General features: G+C 50.9%; 1 protein-coding gene across 3 annotated transcripts in view; it reads right to left on the bottom strand.

The window, feature by feature from the left end:
• Nucleotides 1–302: 302 nt before the first annotated feature.
• The window catches only part of Itgb2 (integrin subunit beta 2), a 49,634-nt gene continuing 28,906 nt past the window's right edge, over nt 303–21,030 (bottom strand). For 2 of the 3 annotated variants that reach the window (XM_076917147.1, XM_076917148.1), the window contains exons 5-16: nt 18,727–18,897; nt 17,431–17,672; nt 16,005–16,160; nt 15,069–15,164; nt 10,310–10,399; nt 8,424–8,564; nt 7,772–7,959; nt 6,457–6,701; nt 5,774–5,993; nt 4,950–5,155; nt 1,141–1,307; nt 600–800 (exon numbers count right to left, since the gene is read on the bottom strand). In XM_076917147.1, coding sequence (XP_076773262.1) covers nt 738–800; nt 1,141–1,307; nt 4,950–5,155; nt 5,774–5,993; nt 6,457–6,701; nt 7,772–7,959; nt 8,424–8,564; nt 10,310–10,399; nt 15,069–15,164; nt 16,005–16,160; nt 17,431–17,672; nt 18,727–18,897 — 1,985 coding nt within the window. In that variant the 3' untranslated portion in view covers nt 600–737. Of the gene's footprint in view, nt 801–1,140; nt 1,308–4,949; nt 5,156–5,773; nt 5,994–6,456; nt 6,702–7,771; nt 7,960–8,423; nt 8,565–10,309; nt 10,400–15,068; nt 15,165–16,004; nt 16,161–17,430; nt 17,673–18,726; nt 18,898–21,030 lie in introns of all 3 variants that reach the window. The other variant, XM_034524401.2, reaches the window with a different exon arrangement.

Genomic DNA, 21,030 nt, shown 5'->3' with positions numbered 1-21,030 from the left:
CTTTTGCGTTACTACCTCATCTTTCTAGCTGAACCTGACTGATATTGGGAGCAGGAGAGAGGAGGGTGTCATTTCTGTCATCTGATACCCTTGCTGGGCAGCCACACTGGATTTAGCACTGGGTCTCACAGGGCTCCATGCATACAGGCCCACGGGCAGGGAAGAAGAGAATTAAATCTCCCATTCCACGGCCCAGATCCCACCTGACCCCTCAGAATGTGGATGGACAATCAGCAGGTGGGACAAAGCACACGACCTCAGCTGCCTTGTCCTAGAGGACCTCGCAAAGCCTGCCTTCCATGAACAGTATGGATGGAAGCTTTATTATTTTTACATACATGATTATGATATAATATGTGAAATATAGTTTTATATTCATATATAATACAACAGATGGGATGTTAACAATATAATAGTAGTTTTATACCCTGACAAGTTTAAATATAAATAAGTTGGGACCACCTTCACTGAGACTGCTGTCTTCGTTTATGCAAGAAAACGTGGGTGGAGCCTCTTGGGACAATTCTTAAGGCTCCTTGGAGAGATGGTGCAGGTCGAATATGAGTCCGTGGAAACCCTGGCAAGACTTGATATAACAGCAGAAAGAAACAGAGTAGACTTTCGGATCATTGGCAGCACTGGGGTGAGTTGTAAGCTACGCTGTGTTTGTAGAGCGGAGGAGACATGGTCCTGGGGGGGGGGGGAGTCTCATCTGTTTGATTTTGATACTTCGTGCTCTAGCTTTCGGCAAACTTGGGGTTCATGACCGTTGTCGTAGCACTCTTGAAGAGGGGGTTATCCTAAAGAAGAACCAAACATGCTCTTGTCAGTGCGGGGTGGGGGGTTGGGGGAGGGTCAGGACTCTAAGAAGCCACCAGATCAGTAGAAGTCACTCTGAGGAGTCACAAGACAGAAAACCTTCCCAGAGCCTGAGCCTTGGGGCTAAGCCTGCACACCACAGTACACTCAGGGAGACTGGAGCCTAAGCCCGGGTGAGGTGAGGCATGTGCCAGAGTTGGGGAAGGCACTCTATGTGGGTCTCCCAAGCACCACTAGGATACAGAGTGTACCCATAGCTGCCCATGAGAGGTCAAGGAGAAAGGGAAGCACCCACGCACCACGGGGGTCCCAGCCACTCACATTGTTCCACTGGGACTTGAGTTTCTCTTTCTCAAAGCGTCTATACTCCCTGAGGTCAGTCAGGTGGGTCAGGGCCTTCCAGGTGACCAGGAAGAGGACACCAATCAGTACCACGCTTACCACAGTGCCCCCTGCGATGGCAGCCACGTTGGGGCCTTTCACACACTCTAAGGGAGAAGCATAGAACCAAAAGTGTCAGCCCTTCCCTATTCAGCCAGTGTACCTGAATGCTATTTCTGCCACAAGGGGATCACCCTTTGTCACATCTCACAAGGAGAGATGAGAGAATCTAGCCACACCACTACCAGAAATAAGATCAGGCCCTGTGCTTCCATATGAAACATAAAGGCTGTTTGATCATGTCAGTGGTCCACCTGAGGAAAGCTTGGTTGAAATGACAGCGTCCCTGGTCACCACCTACTGGTGTTCCCAAAGGAGGGCTGTGCTTGAGGCACTCCTGACTCATTGTGCAGTTTGAGAACTGGCAGTAATGGCTGAGCTAGCACAGCCAGGCAAAGGGATTCTATGATAACTGATGCCAGGAACCAGAGGCCTGTGGTCAGGTAACTGAGATAGCCATGTGATAAGCAGAACATTGTCCCAAAGTCCAGGGCTGAGCTGGCCTCTCCAGGGTGTGGGTCCTGGAATGCAGTAGGCTATGCAGCAGACCCTGACTGTGGGACAGGGTTACTAACCATCAGTGTGGACTTCTCCCTGCAGGGTGGGTCCCCAACAACATTGTCATAGAATCTCTTATATCATCGTGGTCTTTTCAGGGAAGGCCGTTGCCTTCACAGAGGTTAAATAATTTGGCCAAGGTGGCACAAAACCAGATGTATTCTCCAACATGTTCCTCACATTGGTGAGGAGGAACCCTTGCGCTGGCAGGCTGGAGCCAGCCAGCGGTCCTTAATGCCAAGGGCAGAGTCTGCATCCTATCTGCCTTTTAGGGGCTCCTGACTTGAAGACAGGCTCAGGGCGCTGCAGGACTTGGTCCTGTGGGAGCCTGGTATGCTGTTGACCTGAGCTTCCGGTGGTCACCTGAGTGGCCTCTGTAAACAGTTCCCCTCAGCTCTCTGAGTCTGAATGCGGTGGATAGCTAACATCCCAAGGCTGCTTGCCTAAGTCTATAAGGCATTCTGTTCTATCTTTTGCCCAAAGACATTGTACCCCACCCTCTTTGGTCATTGCCACTCAACATACTTCCAAGATGTTCAGCATCTGACTTTTTTTTTTTTTTTTTTTTTTTTTTTTTTTTTTTTTTCGAGACAGGGTTTCTCTGTGTAGCCCTGGTTGTCCTGGAACTCACTCTGTAGACCAGGCTGGCCTTGAACTCAGAAATCCTCCTGCCTCTGCCTCCCAAGTTCTGGGATTAAAGGCATGCACCACCACCGCCCGGCCTAGCATCTGACTTCTTACTTCATCTGTTGGGGACCCCAGGACCTGTCACCTGTTTATCTCAGTGCACTTCTCTCTGTTCCATTCAAAGGAAGGCTATATACCACCTGCCAGCCAACCCTGCCCGCTCATCTCTTCTTTTTTTTTTTTAATCTATTTTAATTTTTGTTATTGCATATTTTATTTACATTTCAGATGCTATCCCCTTTCCCCATTTCCCCCTCCCCGCCAGCCAGGAACCCCCTATCCCATCCCTCCTCTTCCTGCTTTTATGAGAATATGCCCCCACGCTTCCACTCCCACCTCCCCACCCACGATCTCCCCCACACTGGGACTTCCATCCTTCACTGGACCAAGGACTTCCTCACCCACTTATGCCTGATAATGTTATCCTCCCCTACGTATAAGGCTGGGGCCATGGGTCCCTCCTTATGTGCTCCCAGGCTAGTGGTTTAGACCCTGGGATCTCTGGTCTCTTTTCTGTTAAACAGCAGTTTTACCTGCATCTACTGCTTGCAGACATAATTCGTCCACTTGGTTAATGATGGGATATTAGTTATACAATAACAAGACTATATCTGCCCTGTTTATAAGAGAGCTAAGTTTACCAGCTCCTGACAAGATCACCTTCACTGCTTCCTAAAGGGACTGTGTTTACCTGGCCCCTCACAAAACCATGCGCTTCGTTCCCTGACAGGACTGTGCCTACTTGGTTCCCGATGGGATCGCATCCACGCTACCCTCCAGCAGGGCAAGACCCACCTGATACCCTGGCAAAGGAGCTGCTAAAGGGATTTTTAAAAACATAACTTTGGGGCTGGCAAGATGGCTTAGTGGTTAAGAGCACTGACTGTTCTTCCTGAGGTCCTGAGTTCAATTCCCAGCAACCACATGGTGGCTCACAACCATCTGTAGTGGGATCTGATGCCCTCTTCTGGTGTGTGTCTGAAGACAACAACAGTGTACTTATATATATAAAATAAACAAGCCGGGCGGTGGTGGCGCACGCCTTTGATCCCAGAACTTGGGGGGCAGAGGCAGGCGGATTTCTGAGTTCGAGGCCAGCCTGGTCTACAGAGTGAGTTCCAGGACAGCCAGGACTACACAGAAAAACCCTGTCTCAAAAAACCAAATAAATAAATAAATAAATAAATAAATAAATATATAAACAAATTTTATAAAAAAAAAAAAAAAAAAAAAAAAAAAAAAAAAACCACGTGGGAGCCAGTGAAATGGATCAGCCAGTAAAGGTGTGGTCACACAGGGTGACCTGAATTTGATCCCATGTTTAGAAAGGTGAGCTCTGATGGGCACACATGTATGCACACACTAATCACAGCAAAGAACTAGAAATTACAGGAAAAATAAAGACTTTAAATAAATACAGCAGAAGTATGGCCGCTTTCTGTAAATTTCGAATGATTTCCCAGAAGGCCTGGGCTCTTCCAGGACTTGTGGGGCATCATGAGGTGTTGACTGCACCAACCATACATCCTCTGCTTCCCCTTGTCCCATAGCTTCATCTTCCTGTCTAGGAGAACTGACCCCAAGAACCCTTCTTCCTTTAGGGTGTGACACTAGAGACCAGGTCATGATCTCTAAGTTCATTGGTCTTACTGGGTCTGGTAATGACCAGGTGGAGGGCCAGCAAACAATATTTAGGGAATTCTGTCTCTGAAGCCTTCCATGGGCCATTCTGAAGAAGCAACAGACACCATCCCTCAGGGAGATGTTCTGGCTAGACAGTGTGCCACTGCAATGGCATCCTACTTGTGGTGGCTTGAGTCCCATAGACCTATGTGTTTCAATGCTTGGCCCACGGGGGTGGGGGATGGCACTAATAGGAGGTGTGGCCTTGCTGGAGTGGGTGTGGTCTCCTATACTTGAGCTCCGCCCACTGTGGAACCAGTCCCCTTCTGCTGTGTGTAGACGTAGAACTCTTGGCTCATCCAGCGCCATGTCTGCCTGCCCACGGCCACGCTTCCTGCCTTGATGATAATGGACTAAACTTCTGAACCTGTAAGCCAGCCCCAATTAAATGTTTGCCTTGGTCGCCTTGGTCATGGTGTCTCTTCACAGCAATAAAACCCAAACTAAGATAATATCCGATGTGTATTGGAGCTACCACCAGGAGACCTCATCTGCTGTTCCTCTCTTCTTACAGAGCCAGGTGAGGAGCAGGAGTGAGAGGGCCGTGGGGCAGGGTAAGCGAACAGCTGGCAGCTGCCCTGCCCAGGTGCCCTGGATGGCTCCCCCTCCTGCTGCTCAGCCTGCCTTGCCCTGCAGAAGAGAGATATTTTCCTCTGCAGCTCCCTCACTGTGTGCAAAGGCCTCGTGGCCAGAGTTTTTGTTCCTATGCTCCACTGAGGCTGGATCATGAGATCACATCCCCAGGTACCACTCAGTCTCACCTTGATCGTCCTCCACATGGATGTTGTAAATGCCCCTTCCGTCCTTCTCCTGCAAAGTATACTTTATCCAGCAGCCCTCTGAGTCCCTCTCCTTGCAGACACTTTTCTTCTTCAAAGGGGTAGTCTGCAGCGTCAAACTGGCACACTGAACACTACAGTTCTTCTCAAAGGGGCCCTTATTAAATTTCAGGCACTCGGCACAAAAGCTGCAGAAGAGATGGGTGGAGTGGGTGTTGAGAGAACAGTTAAGGGTGTGAGGTGTGAACTGACATGTCGATCGGTGTTCAAGGGTGCATTAGCTATGTGAGGGTGCACAAGTATGTGGAGATGCGTGGTTGTGGAAGGGCGCGCTAGTGTGGCAAAGTTTGTGTGTGCCAGGATGTCCCAGTGTATGTGGGTACAGTGGTATTTGAGGGTGCATGGATGGACCGGGTTGCAGGGCTATGCAGGGTGACATGGGTGATTCAGGAAAAATGCGGAATGAAGAAGAGGGTGGTCATTTGCAAACCAGGCGGTCCCAGGGGGAGGGTGTGGGAGCTTTCAGGTCTCAGGGTAATCAAGTGAGTGACGAGAGACACAAATTGTGTTCCTAAGAGGGTGTGGAAGGCAGAGCCGGTGTTAATGGAAACTTCATTCAAAGGCTGAAGGGGCGTAGGTCTAGCAGCCCCCTGTGAAGCCAGGAGTCCTGCAGGCATGCAGGAAGGTAGGTGGTGACAGGGACACTGGACCTGTTAAATCCCGCTAAGAACTATGGAGAAGTGGTGTCCCCTGGGGGCTCCCAGGTTGTCCAGCAGTGAGGTCAATGTGGACAGTGGAATACTCACATGTAATTGCTGCAGTTCACGGAGCAGCTGGGACATTTCTCACACAGCGGTGGCTGGTAGCCTATATCACATATGCACCTGTTGCACTGGCACCGGCCACGGCCGCTACATTCTACCAGCTGTGCATTCAGACAGCCTATGGTGGACCTCTGGCACTGACAGGCTGAGCCCTCGTATTCCTTCTGGCAATTGCATTGGCCACAGGAGCAGGTGCCCCTTCCTGGAAAACAACCAAGGTTACCATGGCTCACTTCCCTGCAGGTTACTAGGAACAGGGACTCATCCTCCCTCCACTGTGCTTCCCAGCCTGATCAAGGAGGACTGTATTTAAGCCTCCTCCACTTCCTGCTTCTACCTCTTTCTCCTCACATGACCCCAGAGCACCATGGAAGGAGAGCCTGGCAAAACCACAGAGACCAGGGATACTTTCCTGCCCTGTATCGCCAGCACCATCCAGTCAGATGGGAACTACAGGTCATATCTAAAAAGCTCTTAGATCAGGACATAACTATTACCCACCACCGCCTTCTCAGGACAATGCTGACAGATACAGACACACAGACACAGACACAGACACAGACACAGACACAGGTCATGCAAGGAAGGCTTGCTAGCCTGTTTGTCCCCAGTGTCCCACTTAATATTTCCTGGTACAAATAGATAAGAAAGCCCCCAACACTTACTTGAGCCACCGCAGACTTGGCCATCATATCTCTCACAGTTGACATTGTCACACTCACAGTATTGCCCATAGATCAATTTGTTGGGGATGTCACTGGTGTGGCACACGCACTGCCCGCAGATGCAGTCCCCCAACCCGGAGCACACGATGGAACTATTGTCCTTCCGACAGTTTCCCTCCAGCTCCTGGCTGCTCCGGCCCTGCGTCTGGCACTCACAGTTTTTCCCGATGTAGCCAGACTCACACCTGGTGTGATAAGGGAGGGGTTGCACTTAGGTGTGCCCTTGGGATGGGGACATCTGTCCTTCCAGTCCCTGCAGTCACCCAAACACCTGTAAAGTATGGCATAGCACGCCCGCTCTTCAAAGGTCTCTTGAGCATGTGCCATGTACTAGGCAAGATGTCTCCAGGGTCATACGGTGACTGTCCTATGAGTATGTCACCTCTGGCAGGCTGACCTGCAAGCTGCCTGAGACTTGCGTTAATAGATTGTCCCAAGAAGCCGGTATCTGTCCCCCATGACCTAGACTTGGAAGGGGGTCTGGTGGGGGATCTGAGATCACTGCCTTATCACTGAACTAGGTAGACAGAAGAATATATGGGTACCATACAGAGCTTAGTAAGAGAAGAATGGCAGTGGCCAACCCCGACATATCCTGCACTGTCCTCCTGCAAGAGGAAGCAGCAGAATTCACTGACCAATGGCCCAATCCTCCAGGCAAGTTAGCTCAACCTTGTAGAGAGGCTTCCTAGGGCTGTACACTTAGGACCAGGGCAAGGTGCTACCAGCCAGGGGCAGGAGGTGGGGTGGGCAGCCGCAGAAACCACCACTGTTAGAGTTTCTGGGAGGAGGTATATAGCCAGTGCAGGTCTGAAGGGTGGGATAGAGCATCTCAAAGATCAGAAACTGGGACAGCAGTTGGAAGGAGATGGCTGGTACCCAGACTAGCAAGTACAGACTCTCTGCTGGGCAAACTGCATCCTTCCTCCTCCTCGAGGTAGGAGCATCCTGAAATGAGGCCTGTGTATACATGTCCGCAGGATGGCTTAAGGGCCCAGGCTGCCAGGAGTGATCACTTGTCCCAAAGGACCTCTGACTGCTCAGAGTCTCTGAGGTCAGAGAGAGCTAGGATATGAGAGTCCCTGCAGAGGCATCTATTTCCTGGGTGAGCTGGCCATACGTACTTCACTTGAAGACACTTGCCTAAGTGCCATGGGTTGTTCATGCCTACTTCATGCCATGCTATGGGCTAGCCTCATCTACAGATGCCTTTTCCACAGACTGGTGTCCCACAGGCCATGCGAACCCTCCTCACCTGCAGATACCACACTCCATGACTCCCTTGCCTCCACAGAGACTCTGGTACCGACTCTGGTCCTGGCACTGGCACTCACACAAGGGAAGGACCTTCACGGTCACTGTGTCGGTGAAACCCAGTGCCCGGATGACAAAGGACTGCTCCTGGACACACTCCGAAGCCGTGACCTTCACCTGGAAGGTGACCTGTAGGAGAATGGTGGTGTTCAGTTCGGGACTGTGGGTGACCAGGGTAATAGCCTTGCTTTTTGTTTTTTATCCCTTGCCCAGCCTCTCAGGTACCCCAACCAATACTTGTCCGGCGGTGCATGTCCAGAAGTTGCCCCTAGAGGGTGCTGTTATCCCCATGCCCATCTTTCCACCCAGGACCTTTGTAGATAGAAATGTGCAGGTATTCATTGTGTTGATAGGCGTGAAGCTGTGGTTGAGACCATGTCTGGTACCCTCCCCTAATGTTCCATCTGGCCTCCTCACAGCTGTTTAAAGGAAGAAGAGGCTGGGCCCTGGTCACTAATGTTTTCCTCTCTTTCTTATTTCTGTAATTCTCCTTTTCTTCCTAGCTGTCTTTGGGAGCGGGTCACCAAGATCTCCACAAGATCCTTTGACACCCTGGTATAGGAACCGCAGGTCCATAGGCAGGCCAGGCTCACCGGGTTGTTGATCTGCACGCCGTCACAATCCCCTCGGGGTTTGTCTATACTCGATGCTCCGTTACTGCAGAAGGAGTCGTAGGTGACTTTCAGGTTGTCTGGGAGGGTGGTGTGGTCCAGGAAGACTCTAGAGGAGAGTTTCTATGGGAAGAGAGCAGCTATGCTCAGGAGTGACAGGTGTGACTGTCCCTGCCTATGGCCATCTCACTCCTCAAGTCCCTCCTGCACACCAGCAGATGACACAGATACCTAATGGGAGCTCAGTGGTTGCATCAGTATGAGACACCTGGCTGATGTCATGGGGTCTCTCTGAGACAGGATACTAGCAGGTGACCAGCATAGACATGGGCCATGGACCCTGTGAGGATTATCCCTTCACTGTTGAACCCCAGGGTTAGCAGAGGAGGAACAACAGACTGTTGAAGTGATGTGAGAGCTGAGGTACAGCTGGAAGGAGAAAGAGTACAGGTGGCATCCAGCAAGTAGGCAAAGATGGCGTCACTTAAGTCATCCCTGTGAAGATAGAGCTAGGCATGCTTGGGCAGTGGCCAGGTATAGCTAGATACCATCCCACTACATTTGTATAAAGCTCAGTGATTGGGCTGTATGAGAGGTAGGTGGAGTGAGGAGAGGAAGATGAGAAGGAAGAGGAGGAGCTGGGGGCAGAGATGTAGGAGCCATGGAGAACCACGCATGTATCAAGAGCAGTCCTGGGTAACAACCTATATCTAGGTTAGTTAATTGATTAACACTTCCAATTGTGTGGGCATCTTGTTAATTTGAACATTACCAAACATATAAAAACTTTGGATAATCTTTAAGCATTACAGTCTCATTTCTACTGGGTACTGCGTGGATGGCGGGATGGTCTGGGCTCAGCCCAATCTTGTGGAGACAGCGTGGTAGATAGGCAGAGCCATCTCCCATGCTGGTGTCTCTGGCTGCCTGAGCTGAGCAGCAGCGAGAATACACTGCTGCGGCTCGTGGCCTCAGGCCTAGCCTGGTCTGGAACATGGTGGCTCTCTAACTACAAGCCAGATCGGTGCCGCTGATTTAAATATTACCAGTAACAGCCAGGTACAGGAGAGGAGCCTGCTTGGGGGTACCCGGGGCTCACAGGGCCAGAGAAGAAAACAGGATACCCCACCCTGGCCCTGGGCTTGTATTCTAATCAGTCATATTGAGAGACATCCCAGACTGTGTGTGCTGCTGACCTTCGAGACGTTCAGCACAAGGATGCAGACCAGAACTTTGAGGACACCTGTCACTGAGAGTAGACTTCTGTTATTGCTTGGGACTGGATGTTGTCTAAGCCCTGAGCCGTGTTTGTTGCACGCTAGTATTCACCAGGATACTGGGCCTCTGAAGCAAGCAAATCTGCATGCATTTGGACAGATTGCCCGTCCCTGAGAAGGAGGACAGAAGAGGAGTCAAGGAGGGTTCACTCAGAATAACGTTAGGGGTTGGCATACAAGAGGCACAAGGGAGTCTTCACAAGGTCCAAGGCCACTGTCATGATTTCTGGGGTCACCCCACCCTGAGAGGTACCATTCTGCCTTCTCTAGCCAACCACTCCCTGCTATTCCATGGCAGCTGCAGGGAAAAGCCAGGAAGAAGAGCCTGCCATTGGTGTTTCAAGAAATACCAGGTAAGGTCTGGGACAGACCAGCCAGATCCATGAAAGGACACAAGCTGTGGGAAGTGGTCGGTATGTATCTCTCCTTACCCGCTTTTCTTTCTTCCTGCCCTGCCTGTCCAGAAGCTATGAGAATCTCAGCAGGAGCCCCTCAAAGACAATGTACCCCACCCCCACTCATGCCCTGACCCATGGGAATCATTGCCAGCCCCCCTTACCCCCTGCCCCCCCAGCTTTGCTGGAGACTCACATAGTAGGCATTCTTGATAAGCTGCACTACGTTGCTGGAGTCATCAGACAGTTCGCCCACTGCTGACTTGGGGATAATCTCTGTGAGTTTCTGTTGATGAGAAGATCAAGTTAGTGCAGGCCCCTCCACAGCCACGAGGCTTGCGATGGACGTTCAGGGCCTCCCTTTCTCATGAGCTAGCTCATATGACGTTCAACAAGTTGGTGATATACTGCTGAATCCCCATAACAGATTCTTGGAGCAAAACCCAAGCAGCCAGGCCTCGTGTCACAGCCTCTTACCCTAGCTAAAGACCATCAGTCTCTTAGGTGCTGAGCCTAGAAAGCATCAGGCCTTGAAAAGCTGGGTCTAGTGTCCCAGGCCTCTCTTCACGAGTTCAAGGCCTGCTTGAGTTACTCAGCTAGACTGTCTCAGAAGAAAATCTGAGTAGAGGGCTAAGGGTTGGGGCCAGAGGCAGAATACTTGCCTAGCATAGATGCTATCCCCTGTTCTGATTAAGAAAGGGAGAGGGCTGGACGATGGGGGTAGATGCCTTTAATCCCAGCACTCGGAAGGCAGAGGCAGGTGGATATCTGTGAGTTTGAGGCCAACCTGGTCGAGAGGGAGGGAGGAGAGGGAGGAAGAGAGGAAGAGAGAGTTAATTTCAGGATAGCCTGTTCTACAGAGAGAGAGAGAGACACAGAGAGAGAGAGAGAGAGAGAGAGAGAGAGAGAGAGAGAGAGAGACAGACAGAGAGAGAGACAGAGAGAGAGACAGAGAGAGAGAGAGAGAGAGAGAGAGAGAGAGAGAGAGAGAGAGAGAGAGAGATCCAGGACAGGAACTACACAAGTTACACAGAAGAAACCCTGTCTCAGAAGGAAGCCCAGCTCCAAAGTCCTGAATGGAAGTCGCACTTGTGGGTGTGATCGACCACAGCGGACATTTTCAATCCGATGGCATCTCTGAGTTTGGGAACACATGATGGTGTGCCCACCCCATCAGCGTGAAACACAGATAACAGTAAAATGTAAGTAGACTCACAGGAAGTGGCTAAGCCTTGACCATATATCAATAGCTTTCAGATTTCTAACTTAATAGAACTGTTACATAAGCCTGTGACAAGCAGCTATCGCAGGACAGGGCAGCTCCTCGGGGAAGATGGGCCAGACAGAGCCCTTGAGTGACAGACATCCTGCTGTCTGTCATTTCTTCACACCTTTCATGGTGTTATGCACAGGCACGCCGCATTTCATGAGCAGGGAATGATCATCCCACACCCCTCCACATAACTGGTGACCAGGCCACTCGGGTTCAGCATCCTCCCTTGAGTCTCTGGGATAAAGTCTGTCCCCTTTGTGAGTCCATCAAAGCTTAGCTAGCAACCAACCCTGGGTTCTACTATCCACTTCACTCACCCTGGCACAGGACCAGTCCTGACTAGGAGAGCCGGGCTCTTCTATGCCCAGTTTGTGCATGCCGAGGAGGATCTGGTGTCTACAGTCTCCACTTGCTCCCTGTGTTCTTGGGCATCTCCCAAGGAACAGAGGATCAGGAAGGCCTGTGATCCCTGCTGTGGTCAGTCTTGATTGTCAACTTGATTAAATCTGGAGCCAACTAAGACATGCCTCTGGATAAGTCCAGTTTTATTGACTGGACAACCACTGAGCTCTCAGCCTTTTGAGAAAGCAGCCAGCCACTACTGTGGGGCACTCCAGCTGTTATAGGTTGCCAGGCATTCTTGTGGCAACCTTGTACAATATATATGCAGTTCTGTCCATTCAGGTCCTCTAGAGAGCCCTGCCTGATTCAACTGTCAAAGCGCAGCGAGTGGTGGGTATGGGACTCATGTCTCCTGTCTGCAGATTTCTCCCTCACTGCCCTGCTGTCTTCTGAGATACAGCTCATGCCGCCATCAGCCAAGAGTTGGGACCTGCTACAACTTCTGTGAGGAGAGGACAATCCGTAGCCCAGTTGCAGACAAGGTGGTGCATTGGGTGGTGTGTGTGTAAATGTTCTGACTATGGAGTGGTCCCTTGCTTCCACTGGTCACCCTGGCTGTCCTGTGCTGAGCTAAGTCACTGCCTTCTATGGCTGCTCCCATCACCCACTCAGAGGATCCGCAAGCCTGTCCCTCTTTCTCCCTAATGTCTCTTTAATGTATTGTGTACTTTCTGGAGCCTGACAGTAGAAGTGTTAGCATGGTGTGTGGGGAGCCGACCGAAGGCGGCTATCATCCTTGCAGCCATCTTGAGCCATATACCCGGATAAGAGACTTGATTACAATAGCCCACAACAGCTGAGCACACTCTGATAACATCTTGCTTTAGATACCCAGGATCTTTCCTTGGGTGTGTGAGATTAAAGGTGTGATTTAGAGCCGAGACTTAAGGGCATGACTTAGAGATCAGATTTAGAGACAAGGCCTAAGGGCATGATTTAAGGGCGTGGCTTAGAAGTGAGACATATAAAAGGCGAGAGGCAGACAGGAGAGTTGAGTACAACTTGGAGTAGGAATTAGGCATTGAGGAAGAAGACACTTGGACTAGAGAACTCAGAAGAAATGATTATTAGGTATTAGGCACTTGGCACTTGGAGGAAGAACTTAGAATTAGACATTAGGCACTTAGTACTTGGAAGAAGTAACTTGGAACTTGGAGGCACTAGGGACTAGGAACTCAAGACTTGGGACTTAGACTAGGAAGAGAGACTGAAGAATAAACGGGATTGAATCACACTCTGTCTGGTCTCCATTCCTCATGTCCGTCCTCACTCTCTGTCTTGCTGAACCCCGACCCGCGAACCGGAGCAGCCTGGTACAGTGTGGGCTCTGACAAGTTAGTCCCCAAGGCTTTTGGCAGTGCAGGTCCCAACATTGACAGAGTGGTCCACAACATTTTGGCCCCCAACGTAGGGTAGCTTGGGCCGCAACAATGGTGGTTACCTCAGTAATCATGGTTTGCCTCGGACCTGCGACCCTATTCCTCCCCTCTTCTCATTGAGCAATGCACAGCCTACAAAAGTCATCTTTTCAGGTATTGTGCACTCCCCGCCCCTCCCCCAATCACCACACTCTCGCTCACATCCAAGCACTGTACCCTGTCCATTTGGAAGTAGCATGGTTGCACAGAGCCGTCATACAAGGAAGGTCGGTTTGGTTTCGTACATGCTGCTGTCTATGAGGACACAGTGACAGCAGGGACTGCTGAGGGTGGGTGCTGTCTGAGGTCACTGGGTAAATGAGCTGAGAGTCCCCACAATGGCCTTTCCAGGTGTGCATTGTTACCTCTCCTAGAAGAGGAAGATGGCCGCCCTTTTGAGATATGTCTGGGATGGCTGAGATCTGTGGTTCTCTAACCCTGAGGAATGAGCCATCAGACTTTACAGCCAGCGTGTTCCATGCTTCGGGTCACATTAACAGATATACGCATCTCATTCTGGCTCTGGGTCCTATGCTGAGCAGTCCCTGGGAGCAGAGATTCTTCTAGGAAAAGAATCCCTCATGCCCCACTGTCCAGTAAAGATCAGTCCGCAGGTTGGGCTGCCTACGGCCTACACATTCCAAAGGAGGTGGCCCTGGGCAGTAGCTCCTAGGAGATGTGTGTGGGTGTCCCTCAGGCCATGAAGGATCCACTTATTCTTAGATGGGGCTGGAGATTCTGGTCAGCCATGAGATTAGCCCTGAAAGGGGAGGAGCCACAGAAGCTGAAACCCTAGCTCTCTCCTAGACTTTGCTGTTTGCCCTTCTAGTCTCTGCTGACTTTACCCCTACACTGTGGCAAATTGACTGACAGTCTGGTGGCTTTGCTTAACTCTTCCGGCCTGTCCAACAAGTCCCTAAGCCAGGGAGAAGGCTTGGGAGACTGGCCACCCCTGAGACTCTTGCCTGTGTGAACTTGTCCTCCGAGGATTTGGCCTCAGCTCCCTGGCTGACTTTTCCAGGCAAGATAGATACATGACATAGCATCATCAGCAGAAACACAGGATGAGCCTCGAGTAGCATTTTGAGGGGCCGTAGGGAGCCACCTCACCCATCTTTCTAACTTTGTAGCTGCTTCTTGCTCAGTGATGACCCAATTACTGTCATCATAAGAGATGATCAGATGGAAATGGGATTCCTGCTGTATACAAACTGAAGGGTCTAAGAGTCTCCTGACTACAAAAGTGGGACTTCACCTTCCTCTAGGGGCCACCATAGGGGTGAGCTCTCTCGATGCAGAACTTTGGGGTCTTTGTAAATCACCAGGCTTGACTGATTTACAAAGAACAAGGCTGGCTGCTTCCTCTCCAGGAGGATGAACGACTGTTTCAAAGCCAATGGTAAATCCAAGGTCCTGCTTGCTTTGGTTTTGGCTTCTGTTTATTGAGGTGCTTTGGGGAGACTTGTCCCGAACCAACACATATAGGAAGGAGGTGTCCCCCTGTGGGTAGAGCTGAGGTCTCCTGAGGTGGTAGCAACGTATGAGTTTGGCTCCATCTGAATGCTGGTTACTTGAAGGAGCTTCTTTTTGAGGGAGGGAAGGAAGGAGGTAGGGAGGAAGGAAGGGAAGCAGGGAGAGAGAAAGAGAGACAGAAAAAGAAAGAGAGAGGCAGTACCTAACAGCAGCCTCAACTTCTCTCACCAGGATGCTCACACACAGAGAACTGTGGCCACTGGGCAGGCCCCCCACCCACAGGCCAGCATGAAAAGCAGAACTGAGGCAGTATCAGGCAGGGCCCGCCCGGCTTGTCACTCCCAGCTGAGATGGCCTGTCGCCACATTGCACAAGGAGGCTCTGCTTACCTCATAGGTTTTCACCATCTTCTTTGTCACTGCAAAGATGGGCTGGATGTTGCTCTCGGAAAGTTTGTGTGCCAGCTGGCCCACTGATGGGTAGTCCTGGAGAGAGGGGACAGTTTGTCAGACAAACCTTCCTGGACACTTTAGGGAAGCAAACATGCAGGCTGACAGAGCATCAGCCCTGGCTCAGGCCGGGCCTCACTCAGTGTAGATCTACAAGCATGTGTCAGAAAGAAAATACTGATAATTGTGATGGTTAATGCCAGGTAAAAAGCTACCGTGAGTCACCACTCTAGGTGCTAAGCCAGCCGGAGCACAGCAGAATCTGGAGGAACTAGCGTATGGGCATCTAGGAAGTACTTGGCATTTCCACTAGGACTAGATTTTAGACTCTGCCCTCATCTCCATGATGTATAGTGGAAGGATGTGGTAGTCAACTTTAGGGGGGCAAATGGGCATAAGATACTCCTGCTCCTGTGCAGGGTCAGGAGATTCTATCTATCACCAGCTGCAAATCAGTGGGTTCTAGGTAGTCCCTGCAGTGTGCGGGCTCAAAAAAAAAAAAAAAAATCCTTTATAGTACTGTTGGGAAGGCAATGAGTGTTCAGGGATGACCTAGGGCTCTAAGGAGGTCATTGCAAGCAGAACAGGCATGCATAGAACCCTGTGGTGGATGGAGAAGGCTGTGTGAGGCCCTCAGCCGTGAGGACCAGGGCCAGGACTGCCTTGCGGGCTGATGTGGGTACCAGGAGTCTCATGTTATCACCAGGGTCTCCGGGACTGCTTCTGTGATTTGTTATTTGTGTTAGGAGGAGTCTGGGCTCTGTTTGGGTGACCTGGGCTTGGGACCCTGCTCTCAGCCCGTCCCCTCGTCACTCCAGTGGCCTTTATGTGACCAGCCTTGGTACTGGGGCGTGCCAAGGCAGGCGGAACACTCACAAACTCATTGCTCCTCTTGTACATGTTGTCCTCCAGGTGACAGCGGCCATCGTTGGGGGTCAGGATGGCGCCCAGTTTCCCATCACCGGCAAAGTGGAAGCCATCGTCTGTGGCAAACACCAGCAGCCTCGTGACATTGCGCCAGCCAATTTCCTTCTGGAAAGAAGGCAGCCAGGGGTTATCTACCTTGGTTTCTCTGTGGGGCCCTCAGGGGAGGAGAGGTGAGAGGGAGAGAGAGAGAGAGAGAGAGAGAGAGAGAGAGAGAGAGAGAGAGACAGAGACAGAGACAGAGAGACAGAGAGACAGAGAGACAGAGACAGACAGAGAGACAGAGAGATATAGACGACAGAGAGACAGAAATACACAGAGAGACACACAGTGAGATAGAGAGACAGAGAGAGACACACAGAGAGATAGAGAAATAGACAAACAGACAGAGACACACACAGAGAGAGACAGAGACACAGAGAGTGATAGAGACACAGTCATAGAAACAGAGATGAGACGTAAGAACAGATAGAGATACAGAGAGAGACACAGATAGACAGAGACAGGGAGACAAAAAGACACACACACACACACACACACACATAGATCAGACAGATAGGCAGACAGACAGACAGACAGACAGAGGAAGATAGAGAGAGCCCCAACCCAGTGCCAAGGAAGTGCCTAAGCCATCAGCTCCCAGCATGCCCGGCAGTCTATCTGAGTCTAAAGAGGATATCTTTGAAGCTCTCTTCAGACCTGGAACTAAATTCCAGCAACACAGTCATGAAAGAAAAAGAGCATGGCTTTGTCTGTTAAAATGCAAACACCTCCCAGCTACAAAAAAAAAAAGGGGGACCAAGGGATGTCTACAGGGGAGCTGAGTGCCCAGAACAATTGAAACACTTGCAACACCCATGTATCCTACTATAGTCCAACACACATGCAGAATGTGTATACCCACTGCACAAACCCAGCAAAGCAAGAGAGCTGAGTGAGAGCCAGGCTGGGGTGGGACTGGCCTGCTGCAATGACCACTAGATAAACACAGTCTAGGACTGACAGGCAGGGATGTGGATAAGGTGACACGGGAGCTAATGACAGTCCTCACACTCTTGATCTGAGAGGGAAAGGGCTTTAAGAACTGGAAGATCTGCTCACTGCTGGGCAGCCTGGCTCACAGGAGAGCTATGAGGGTTGTCAGTTGGCATGGAAATGGGTGGGTGTTTTCAGAACTATGTCCTTGCTCCTCCTTCACTTTGGCTGGGAGTGATGTGGGCCATAGAGGCTGCCCTTCTGAGACCCAGGGTGACAAAATGGGACCAGAGGGGGCAAGTGCCTGAACAGGCTTACTGACCAGAGCAAAAGGCCCCACAGTATTGACAAAGGCCCTGAGTTTGAGGAAGTTGGGAAATCTGAACAGGGACAATGGCCTCACCGGACACGCAGCAACTTGCATTATGGCATCCAGCCCGCCCTCAGGGGCGTCCAAGTTTCCGGAAATCAATTGCTTGCCGACCTCTGTCTGAAACTGGTTGGAGTTGTCGGTTAGCTTGAGCACATGCCGAAAGGCAAACGGGGGCTGGCAGGCTTTCTCCTTGTTGGGACATGGGTTCCTCAGCTTCTCAGGATGGGTGTTGACAAAAGGCAGCACCGTCTTGTCCACGAAGGACCCAAAGCCTGAGGGGTACATGGCATGAGGCAGGGGGACAGGGGACAGAAGCAGAAGCCAGGACTCTAAGCAGGACCAGGGAGACACAACATGAGGCTGGAGGCACAGGGACGAGGCAGCAGGTAGGGCTCTAGGCAAGACAATGCGCCTTCCAGTGGACTAAGGACCAAGCCTCAGTTTCCCAAACAAGGGAGAAAGCAAGATGATGGTTGTGTGACTATGATATCTGAGCGTGTGGTGCAAGCATGTGTGTAGCCATGTGCAGCTGAGAGTATGTGAGGCCATGTACAAACGTGAGTGTGTGTGACAGAACATGCATATGTATGTGGTCATGTACATGTGTGACCATGAGTGTGTGCACACGAGTACCTGTGGGCTTGTGTATGCAGGCATATTGACACACATATGACTAGGCATGTGCACAGGCATGCAAATGTGTTTGTGTATGGGATCCTGGACATGTGTGAGCATGAGTGTACACACGGGTGTATGCACACACAAGAATATATGAGCTTGTATTCTGTGTTCAAGTGTTCATGTGGACATCCTTAAATGCAGAAGATGAGGCAGAGGAATGTTCTGGAGTGAGTAGGGTACCCTGTTCCCTTGTCCCATATGCTTGGTGAACATGGTGATGTTGGTCAGTGTTGTAACCCTCGCCCTGTGACCCCTGCCCTGTGACCCTTGCCCTGTGACCCTCGCCCTATGACTCTTGCCTTATGACCCCTGCCCTGTGACCCTTGCCTTCTAGTTTACTCCCACTATTCTGTTAATGCTGTGGTTACTGTGAGCTAGATATACTTTTTAGTAATTAGCGTTGTAGGACGTTTGCCTTTTAAACATCAAAATATAAACTAGAGAGAAAGGGGTCGGAGGAGCCCACAGATCTTAGCAGCCTGTGACCAGGTAGGGTCCCTGGTAGAGATTCAGGATTAACTCTGGCCCCATGAACACGGCATATGCAGCCTCCCCAGCTTCCGCCTCTGCAGACTCAGTGCATGGAGGTGTGTGGTGGCAGGGACTTCCCAGGGTTGAAAGGCGTGTGCGCACTGCAGGTCTCACCGATGCGGCCGGACTCGGTGATCTCATTGAGGGCCTGCAGCAAGTCACCACCCAGCTTCTTGACATTGTTGAGGTCATCGAGCATGGAGTAGGAGAGGTCCATGAGGTAGTACAGATCAATGGGGTAGCCCTTGGCCCGCCGGAAAGTCACATTGAAGGCGGCAGCCTGCCCTGTGTCAGAGAGGAAAGCAAGAAACACTCTGAGCCTGGCTGCAGTCCCAGACCTCACCCAGCCCCCAAATTCCTATAGCCCCCCTTCCCCCATCTCCTATGATCTGGAAGGGGCTGTGACCAGAACACAGGACAGGCAGATTTGAACTCTGATAAGTGGGCTCACCCTAGGTACAAGAATGCCTGGGTGGTGGAGGATTTCTGTGCCATGCAGATTCACGAGTTGGAAGGCTAACCATCCCACTGTGGTGCTAGAAGTCAGGCCAATCGAGGGCTTAAAATATTTACAAAGAAGGCTCAGCGAGCCACCCTTCTCTTCCTGCCGGGAGATGCTGTACCTCTCTCAGCCTGGGCTTCTTAGCTCAGGTGAACCAGCTTGTCCGAACAGCCCTCCAGGGGCCAGCAGGGGCAGGCCCTTAATCAGAGGTCAGGGGCAGAAGTTCCGGAACAGAGGGGCTTGTGTCAGCTCCCAGGCCATCAAAGGAACAAGCACTGTCCTCTGCTGTCACCAGGACAACCTCCCAGACAGACCCACCCCCGCCTCCTTTCTTGCTGTACTTCCTTCTACCCTTCTCTGTTTCTAACAACCCTCCCCCTTAGATCCTTGTGCTGGGTAGTTTGGGCACAGACTAGCATCACTTGGCAAGAGTCTCACTGAAGGGCTGTGCAGATGAGGGTGGTCAAGGGGCGTATCGATCTGAGGGGGATTTTGCTGGACTGCTTAATTTATGTGAGAAGACCCAGCCTGAAAGCTGGTGGTAAAACTCCCAGGTCCGGGGCCCTGGTCTGGTTAAAAGGAAGTGAACAGAAGTGAAGCGTCACTGTTTTTTGCTCTGGGCTGTGGATGTGATGCACAGCTGCTTTGTGAGCTAAAATAAACCTTTCTTTCCACTCAGTTGCTTTGACTCAGGGTGTTTTATCACAGCAACAGAGAGGACACCGGGACGGTTCTTCAGGATCTTCTGCTCTCTCTCATTCTATGCCTGACTCCCTCGAGAACCACCTCTGTCCTTCACGCTCAGCTGCTCGCAGGGTTATCTGCTGGTCCCCCTTGTTGTCTCACCCAGGCTCACTCCACTGCATCTGCCCAGTAGAGCATGCCGGGGGCAAGCCTGATTTAAACAGCTAATACGGTTCCTTGGCTACAGGACTTTGACTTTGCCACGAGTGCCTGAGCCTTGTAAGAGTCAGAATGAATGGTCACTTCTAAAGATTTATCTATTTTTATTTTATGTGCATTGGTGTTCTGCCTGCATGTATGTCTGTGTGAGGGTGTCAGATCCTCTGGAACTGGAGCTATAGACGGTTGTGAGCCACCATATGGTTGCTGGAATTGAACCAAGGTCCTTTTTCCAGAGTAGCCAGTGCTCTTAATCACTGAGCCATCTCTCCAGCCCTGAACTGTGACTTCTAAATGGCTTGGTTCCTGCCCCCCCCCCCATCTTTAAAAAAAGGCACAGAATACGCCGCTAAGAGAAAGTCTAGTCAGGGCAGTGGTGGTGCATGTCTTTAATCCCAGCACTCAGGAGGCAGAGGCAGGAGGAGCTCTGAGTTGGAGGCCAGACGAGTCTACAGGGTGAGTTTCAATATAGCCAAGATTAGAATGAAGAAATTTTGTGTTGAAAACCCAGGAGAGAGACAGAGAGAGAGAGACAGAGAGAGAGAGAAAGAGAGAGAGAAAGAGAGAGAGAGAGAGACAGAGAGAGAGAGAGAGAGAGAGAGAGAGAGAGAGAGAGAGAGAGAGAGAGACTGAACACCCAGTGCAGACAGTGGGACTGAAGGAATCTATCAAGGGCAAAAGCTCAGACTCTGAAGTAGCTTTTTTAAAATTACAGTTATTTGTTTCTTTATGAGGAAGGAGTGGCTTGTACACATTACAATGTGTACATGAGCCGGGCGGTGGTGGTGCACGCCTTTAATCCCAGCACTTGGGAGTCAGAGGCAGGTGGATTTCTGAGTTTGAGGCCAGCCTGGTCTACAGAGTGAGTTCCAGGACAGCCAGGGCTACACAGAGAAACCCTGTCTCAAAAAAAACAAAAAACAAAACAAACAAACAAAAAAAAAAAGAGTTGTTTTTTTCTTCTTTTTTATCTTTTGGGTCCTTGGGGAATTGAACTCAGGCCTCCAGGCTTG

The sequence above is a fragment of the Arvicanthis niloticus genome, chromosome 20 (assembly GCF_011762505.2).
Source record: "Arvicanthis niloticus isolate mArvNil1 chromosome 20, mArvNil1.pat.X, whole genome shotgun sequence".
In the NCBI taxonomy this organism is placed as follows: domain Eukaryota; kingdom Metazoa; phylum Chordata; class Mammalia; order Rodentia; family Muridae; genus Arvicanthis; species Arvicanthis niloticus.
The sequence above is the reverse complement of the archived record's forward strand: the minus strand, read 5'-3'. Positions and strand labels throughout refer to the sequence as shown.